General features: G+C 52.9%; 1 protein-coding gene across 1 annotated transcript in view; it reads left to right on the top strand.

The window, feature by feature from the left end:
• Positions 1 to 652: 652 nt before the first annotated feature.
• CASZ1 (castor zinc finger 1) overlaps positions 653 to 8,732 on the top strand; it is a gene marked incomplete at its 3' end in the record, with an annotated part of 91,360 nt that continues 83,280 nt past the window's right edge. Inside the window, exons 1-2 of the mRNA XM_042781187.1 lie at positions 653 to 720; positions 1,224 to 1,302. Of these exons, the coding sequence (XP_042637121.1) occupies positions 653 to 720; positions 1,224 to 1,302 (147 nt within the window). The remainder of the gene's footprint in view (positions 721 to 1,223; positions 1,303 to 8,732) is intronic.

The raw sequence follows: 8,732 nt of genomic DNA, 5'->3' as shown, positions 1-8,732 counted from the left end.
CAAGGGAGGCAAAGGAGAGAGCTTCCAGTCAGGGCTGCTAATGGGACGCCCTGGGGTCCTGGCCTTCCCTGGATTCCATGACAAGGGCACCTACGAAGCTCAGGGCTCTCTGCTCACTGCCAGGAACCTGGTGTAGCCCCAGTCAAACCCTAGGCATGTGCCAACATGGCATGTGCCCAGGCTGGGCTTTGGGGCAGGGGGAGAAAGCGTTTTGGGGGGCAGGCGTCTGGCTTTAATAGACTACTCAGAGCCAAAGCCACTTGCTCCTTTGTTTTATGGAAGGTTTTAATGTCCAGATGTGTTGGTTTCAAAAGGGCTCATAATCAGGGCCCAGTGAGGTCCTATTGTTGTTCCCACAACCCCCAGGTCCTATGCCCCAGTGTCACACAGGGTGGGTGCAGGCACAGTTGGAACAAGGTCTGTCCACTCTCACTCAGCTAATGGTGGTGTGTGCATGGGCCCAGGCAAGTGAGCACCTCTGGGCTGGGTAAGGCAGGCTCCAGCATTCCAAGGAGGGCCTTTTCTCTCCCTCGTCCCTCTGCCTACCGTCCCCACTGACCAATGACACCTTCACGCCTCTGGCCCTGTCCAGCTGACCAGCTTCCCTGCTGCCACGCCCAGCTGCCTGCTCTTCCCTTGGGCTCCTGGCGCCATGATATGGTCTCCTGTCTGCGCCCACGCGCACCCCATTGGTGCTTTGCCACCGTGGGCGCGAGTCAGGTGAGCGGCAGACAGAGTGGCAGACCCTGCTCACCTCCTTCCCGGCCGGACTGGTGCCAAGGCCGCGCTCTTCCCGGAAGGCTTCTAAGCTCCTCCGCATGGCATCCTGTTGAGCCTGTTCCCGGGGTGCGGGGGCAGACCTTTTTGAGGGGAGAGTGTCTGCCTGTGCTGCCCTGGCGCCAGCTCTTCCTGGAGGCCGATGTGGAGTTGCCTGAGGGAGGCAGCTGGGATAGAGCAGGAGACAGGGAGCCTGAGATGGGAGTCAGCCGGGATCCCACCACCGCCACCGCCCTGCTAGGCAGGGGCGGTCCTTAGGCAGCCGAAGATGGCGTTCAACAGGTGCCTGTTGCTTCGCTGACCCTTGAGTCTGGGGCTTGTCCATGGCTTTTCTGCGAGGCACAGCATAAAGGGCGGCCTGGGCCATGGTTCTTCCTTGGGCCCTCAGCTAAGGCTCAGCATCTATGGGGGCTGCTCAGGAACCCTCATGACTCTTGTCTCCTTAGCCTTGCCTTCACTGGCTCCCCAGCACCCAGTTTCAGTGTCCTTGGAAACTCAGATATCTGTGTTCTGGAGTGGCGTGGGGTAGGTGACAGGAAAATTAAAGAGGCTTTCTTTGAGAGCCCAGGACATTGGAGCTCGAGGCTAAGAAGTGAGACTGCTAAGCGACTGGGACCCCAAGTGCAAGGCCTTTTAAGTCTCCTCTGTTTGCTGGCCCCTCAGTGGACGTTGAAGCTCCATTAGCAAATCTTCTTTGCCTTGAGTTTGGAACTGTGTGGCTCCCAGGACCTTCTTGCCTGTCACTGCGTTCCTTGAACAAAACATGTCTTTTCCATGCCTCCTTGGATTTTAGCGATAGAGAAGCCCCAACGATGCTCCCTCCCTTCCCTGCTCTCCTTAAACACATGAGGGAGGCAAAGGAAGCCCCATGGTCCTACAAGGGAGTCTGAGCTGCTCGGGGAAGCCATGTGGGAAGCTGACCTGCCTACTTTACTGTGGGCCACGCAGGGGCTGGGCCAAGGCATGGGTGTTTGCCTAGCTGCATGGGTGCTGGAAGTCTTCAGAGCTTTCCATAGACTCCTTACGCCATCGTCAACATCCACTGAGGGGCCAGCAAACAGGGGAGACTTAAAGGGCCTTGCACTTGGGGTCCCAGTCGCTTAGCAGGCTCACTTCTTAGCCTCAAGCTCCAATGTCCTGGGCTCTCAAAGAAAGCCTCTTTAATTTTCCTGCCACCCACCCCATGCCACTCCGGAACACAGATATCTGAGTTCCCAAGGACGCTGAAACTGGGCGCTGGGGAGCCAGTGAAGCCAAGGCTAAGGAGACGAGTCAGGGGGGTTCCTGAGAACTCCCCCTGGTTACTTAGCCTTAGCTGAGGGCCCAGGAAGAACCATGGCCCAGGCCGCCCTTCATGCTGCACCTCGCAGAAAAGCCATGCAGGAGGTTTTCTTAGGGACAGTTTCTGGGTGGCCTCTCTTAACCGGTGCTGGGAGGACCTTGAGGTGAAAGATACCACGTGAGAAGCAAATAGAAGAGGAGGGTAGTAACTGAGAGACTCCAGAGACCACTTTGGGCCCCCTCTTCCTCCCCTTCACATGGCCCTGCCTCTGCTTCCCAGTAGGTAGGATTAGGCGACAAGAAACAGAGTGGCTTCCACTGAGGTAGGTGGGTGTGCTAGACTGAGGCTGCCTGAGGCCTTCTCCAGCCTATCAAATCCAACAGAGACATGTGCTACCCTCCTCCTGATTTGGAGTAAGTCCCTATATAACTACATCTCAGAAAGTGTGGCAGAGCATAGAGAGTAACCAACGGACACTGTGGGACCAGAACCAGTTGACACCTTTACCATCACTGGCCCTGAGATGGGAGTCTGGTGATGAGAGGGACGCACCGGCAGGTAGCTGGTTGCCCTGTTTCTCCTTGATGCCTGCGTGGCCATGAGTCCTGGCTCTGAGCTCCCTGAGAGCTGGGAATGGAGGAGATCCTATGAAAATGATGATATGTGACAATCAGTCACAGCAATTAGTGTTTTGGTTAACAGGCCTTTTTTGTTTTCTCTCACCCAGACAGAATGTCACAAATAAATCCTCTCCTGCATTTGCATATTAATTGGATCGGAGACGTCAAGCATCTTTCATTAAAGAAAATGATCTGCATATTTGGAGACATAAAATAGTTATTTTGATGGGTTTTTTTCCCGAAGATCAGGGGGTGGGGGAGGTAGGTGATGGGAGCAGTGGAAATTGAGGTAGAGTGAAGGCAAAGCCAGCCAGCCCCTCCTTTAACCCTGTGCAGTCTGGAGTTGATGGGTGAAGCTTGGGTAGGAAGATAATTAATATGTAAATAAATCAAGGAGCCAAGGGGGCTCCAGGTATCAGGATGTTGCCCAGGGTCCAAGAGCCCAGCTTGGCTCCTGGGTGAAAGAGATCCAGAGTTATGGACCAGGAGGCAGAATGCAGGCTCCTCCTGCTTTGCTCTTAAATAAGGAGCCTGGATGGCACAAGTCGTTTATGATTGGCTGCCATCCCAAAGGTTGGCTGTTCAAACCCACGCAGTGGCTCCACAGAAGAAAGACCTGCTGCTGTCAGGGCTGTTGTTGTTGTCATTAGGTGTCATTGAGTCAGCTCGGACTCACAGAGAATGAAACATTGCCAGATCCTACACCACCCTCACAACCGTTGTTATGGTTGAGCCTATTGTTGCCATCACTGTGTCAATCCATCTTATTGAGGGTGTCCTCCTTTTTTGCTGACCCTCTACGTTACCAACCATGATGTCCTTCTCCAACAACTGACCCCTCAAAATAAGCAAAACAGTCTTACTATCCTCACTTCTAAGGAGCATTCTGGCTGTATTTTCTCCAACCCTGTGGAGGAGTTCCACTCTGATACATGGGGACCTCCATGAGTTGGGGCTGACTTGACGGCAGCTAAAATAACATTAAGGAGCTCTGGTAGCACAGTGGTTTCGACATTTGACTGGTAACCAAAAGGTCTGTGGTTTGAATCTTCTAGCCACTCCACGGGAGAACGATAAGGCGGTCTGCTTCCATAAAGATGTACAGCCTTGGAAACCCCATGGGGCAGTTCTACTCTGTCGTATAGTGTTGCTATGAGTAGTAATCAACTTGATGGCAGTGGGCTTGTTGTTTTTGCAATAACACATCCTACTTTGCTCCTAAATAGCCCCATTCGTAGTTGTCTACTGTCCTCCCCAGGCCTATTTCCCTGGTGCCCCTGCTGGGAGGCAGAGGTAGTGGTTGTGTGCTCACCTTGTGTCTTTGTGTCCTTGGCTTACCCTGCCCAGCTCACTGTGCCCTGCTCTATCACATGGCCCCAGCTCCCTGACCAGCGCACTCCTCCAGTCCCCTGCTCTTCTTCCTCCCCTTTGGTTGCCCATAGGTGCCCACTTTGTGCACTCTCTCTGACCTTGGGCTTCCCTGCGCCCTTCTCATTCTTCGCCAGCCGTCCTCCCACTCCTCACATGGAAAGTTTTCTGGGGGCAGCAGAAGTGAAGCCTGCAGTCATTATCACATGTACTCGAAATAACCCAGAAAGCTGCTGGGCCCATATTAGGACATGGATCCCCCGAGGAAAGCTGAGTGAATGTGCAGTTTTTGATAGGCACATGTGACTGCCACAAGTCCTACTGGTTTCCCCCAACTTGCCTTGAACTCTAGCTGGTTTCTGGGGCAGGCAGCAGGGGTGACCTCCTCTAGATGTTTCTGGGGCTCCCTCAGGTTCTTGGGGAGCATAGCTAGGGAGGCCAGTCAGCAATATCTGGCTTGCCCTCCAGTCTCTCTGCTGTCACCAGTCCCAAAGCCAGGAACTCTAGTGTCCTATTCTGGTTAAAAAGGCATTTAGATGCTGACAGCAATCATGAGGAGGAGGATGGTGGTGATGATGGTCACTGCTACCACTTTTTGCACATAGAAAATGTGTAGACACTTTGCTGAGAGCTGTGCACTCTTTATCTCCCTGAATCCTCCCTGCAACCCTCTTCAATAGGCACTATCATTGCACACATTTCATAGATAAGGAATCTCAAGCTCCGAGGGGCCAGAGAACTTGCCGGATGTTGCCTGTATAGTTTAGAACTTGAATCTGACTCTGTCTGCGGCCAGATGGACAGGCTGCAGGCCTCTGGGCCAGAGCACTGGGGACCAGAAGGTATATGGCTCCTGCGTAGTGCCTCAGGCACTTGACTGCTAACCAGAAAGCTGGCAGTTCAAACCCACCAGCCACTCCTCGGAAGGAAGGTTGGGCAATCTACTTCCGTAGTGATACTGCCTCGAAACCCAAGGAGGGATCGCTATGAGTCGGGACTGACTTGACAGCAGTGAGTGAGTGCTTTCCTCCACAAAAAGAAAAAAGAAAAAAAAACACAGTTGCCATCGAGTCATCTCCAACTCATGGCAATACCGTGTGTGCAGAGAAGAACTGCTCCACAGGGTTTTCAAGTCTGTGAGCTTTCAGAAGCAGATCTCCAGGCCTGTCTTTCAAGGCACCTCTGTGTGGGTTCTAACTGTCAACCTTTCAGTTAGTGGTTGAGCGCTTCATCATTTCCACCATCCAGGGACACTGTGTGCACCCTGGCTAACTCTTACTCCTGTGTGTGAGTGCACACTCTGCCCCAGATGTGGTGAGAGGAGTTCTTGTAAGACACTCCCTCTCCGCTGTCCACCTACCTCTTCTTCACTCTACAGAGAAGCCCCGGCCACTTCCACAAGTGTGCTTGCCCCTGGGGCAGGGGCTGCTTCTAGTAGGTTCTGTGGACCCTTTAGCCTTGCAGTTGCCACTCTAGGTCTGTGAGAATTGCCCAAGGTCTTTATGGGCAGTTTGCTTAGGTTCTTCTGTTCTGACACCTGTGGGTTCTTCCCTCACTGAGCCCAGTTACTGGACTCCAGGCAGTCCCTGAGGGACTCCCTGGGTTGAGCAGTGAATCTGCCTGCTCCTACTCTCTTGCCTTATAGAGGGTCCCAGCCTCTCCTCCTGCTCTGGGTGGGAGTGGGCACCCCCAAAAATCCTGTGGCTGGTATTCCTCCTAGGGATTCCTTCTTCCAAGCACCTGGCTTCCAAATGTATCATGTGTGCAGCCTTGGACCTTTGCCTTGAACTTCACGGTCCTTTCTCTTCTACCACCTCCCTCCATCCCACCAGCTACAGGGTGTGTCCCCGGGTCTGAAGGGAAGGCAGTGTGATGTGGTCAAAACAGCAAGGGCATTCAATTCAATTAGTTTGTGTTCTGGCCCCACTGTCTTTATGAGCTGTGCACCTTGGATGGATCACCTTATTTATCTGAGCCTGTTTCTTCACTTGCACAAAAAATCTTGTGCTGCTGAGTCCATCCCAACTCATGGCAACCCCACATGTTACAGAGCAGAACTGCTCCGTGTGGTTTTCTGGGCTGTAATCTTTACAGAAGCAGTTTGCCAGTCCTTTTCTCCATGGTGCTGCTGGATGAGTTTGAATCATCAAACTTTAAATTAGCAGCAGATCATAAACCACTTACACCATGTAGCCTCCTTCACTTGCCAAAAAAAAAAAAACCCACAGCCATCAAGTCAATTCCAACTCATAGCGTCCCTATAGAACAGAGTAGAAGTGTCCCATGGAGTTTCCAAGCCTGCAGATCTTTACAGAAGCAAACTACTTCATCTTTCTTCTGTGGAGCAGCTGGTGGGTACGAACTGCTGACCTTTTAGTTAGCAGCCAAATGCTTTAACCACTACTCCACAGTCCCTGGGTGGTTAACATGCTCCACTGCTGACCAAAATTGGTGATTTGAGTCCACCCAGAGGTGCCTTGGAAGAAAGCCGTGGCTATCTGCTTCTGAAAAATCATCCATTAAGAACACAGTTCTCCTTTGACATACATGGTGTGGTTTGTAATTCCTCCTGTGGGGCTGAGGGATGATCGGGCTCCTCTGTGCTGATTGCCCAGTCGCAGGCCTGGGATGGAGTGAGCACCGGGGTCTGCTCCCCAGGACCCAGTAGGCAGGTGTCTGACGTGTTCCTTGGGCTAGGGACCAAGGTGCTTTTTTTCCCCGAGGGCACCTGGCAGCTGTGCCCCAGCTCCTTCCTCCTCCTCCTTATCCCTCTGGCCCTCGGTGACTTCATCCAGCTGCTTATGCTCCTGGCAGAGCAGGGCAGGGATGGAGGCAGGGGCCTAGTGGCCTTTGAATGTGGGGTTCTTGGAGAAGGGGGCTCGGGTGCCCCCCTCAGGGAGCAGGTGGACAGGCTGGGTATTTTATGGAGTCTGGGGGAGGCCTGCGGCAGCTGTATCTGTTAAATGCCAAGAAGCCAAGTTGGCTTAATATGATTGTAGCTGCTGCTTTGATAAATCAAAATAATTAAAAATAATAAATTTGATTCCTTAACCAACAGGCTGTGTGTGGGCGCAGGGTCTGGGCTGCCGAGCTAGGGCTGAGGAAGTGGGTGGGGGCGCAGGGACACAAGAAGGCTGTCTTTGTGGGGTCACAAATGGGGGAGGTGGAAGAGAACAGAGCCTAGAGCAAATCCTTTAGGGGAAAAGCATCTCTCACAAGCAAAATTGCCCAGAGCTGGGCCAGAGCCCAGCTGGACCTGTCTGTTACTGATGCTGTGGCCTCAGTCAACCTCGGTTTCCTGATCTGTCAAACGGGGCAATAGTCTGCCTCCTCCCGGAGCTTTGTGAGGAGGTGGGGCTTTGCTGAGTCCGTGGTGAGTGGTCAAGTCTGACTGAATGGACGCTGCCCCTTCTCTGTCCCATGTTAAGCAGGCCCAGTGGCCCTGGCCCTCCATCCTGCCAGCCCCGTTGGTGCTGCTGTGATTGAGGCGTGGTGACCTCAGGATCTGAACTACCCTACAAGCCATCAGTTCCCCAGGACACTTCTCCCACAGCAGGTTGAGTCCTCATCCAGGATTGTGCTGTGTGAGGATGTCCCCTGCTGCAGGACGCCTCTGTTGAGAGCTCCCTTCTAGTCCCATACTGGGGTCAGAAAGCACCATGTCACACCTTGCATCCCTGCCCTGGTGTTGGAGCTGTGGGCCTGAGTCCCAGCCTTTGCCCTGCTCTATGTCCACCCAACCACAGACTCAGAGCCTGTATTTGGTGTCTGATCCAGAAGTTCCCCAGCAGCTGGAAATCTGAACTGAGTGCAGGGGGTAGGGGCTGGTGGGACAGGAGGGACAGGGTGTCTGTCTCTTTAAATGCACTTTGTGTCAGTGTGATAAGGAATTTGATGGCTTTATCAGAAATACCAAAGCTTTATTTAGCAGGGTGAGGCTCACACCACTCAGCTCCACACAATCTGCTGATAAATAGCCAAAAAAAAAAAAAATAAACCAACAACTCACCAACACCCGGTAAAGCGAGCGGGAAGGATGAGACAGGCAGAAGGAAGTTTTGGGGGGGTTGTGAGTTGCAGGCTGTGGATTGGGGTGGGGTGGGGTGGATACAGTGGAAATGCAGAGGCTTTCTGGGTAAGTGCTAATAGGCATGGCATTTTTCCAGTCTCCACTCCAGGCCTTTGTAGATTTTTACTATTATTAGGTAAAAATACTATCATTGTTTTCATTTTTCCAGAGAAAAGTCCGGTTAAAGAGACATGACCTCTTGGCTGCTTTTATGTCCTGCTCCTTGGTCCTAGCCAACCCAGCCCATCCTAGTCTCTCTAGGTGAATCCTAAAGTTTATTCTGGCCACTTGGCTGGCTGTGCTGGTAAAGACAGTGCCAGCCTTAGGAAAGGGGTGTTGAACAGAGAGCAGAAGAGACTGCCCAGGAGTGGGGTGTTGCCCCTCCTTGAAGCTCTGAGAAAGGGGGGCTCTACTTTGTATGATGGGGTCGAGGAAGCTAGGGAAGGGAGGGCCTGAGAAAACCCAGTTAGGACACAACTCCACGCTCAGGGCCAGAGCTCAGCCCAGATCCCACGGAGCAGTGGCAGGCCCTGCCTACCTGTGGGCATTCCAGAACTTTCCATGCTACCTGACATTTGGGCAGCTCTTAAGGAACCCCTCCAGCCTGCCCAGCGTA

Source organism: Orycteropus afer, unplaced genomic scaffold, assembly GCF_000298275.1.
Source record: "Orycteropus afer afer isolate SDZICR_OR568_19922 unplaced genomic scaffold, OryAfe1.0 scaffold00094, whole genome shotgun sequence".
NCBI lineage: Eukaryota > Metazoa > Chordata > Mammalia > Tubulidentata > Orycteropodidae > Orycteropus > Orycteropus afer.
This window is presented reverse-complemented; position numbering and strand designations above follow the sequence as displayed.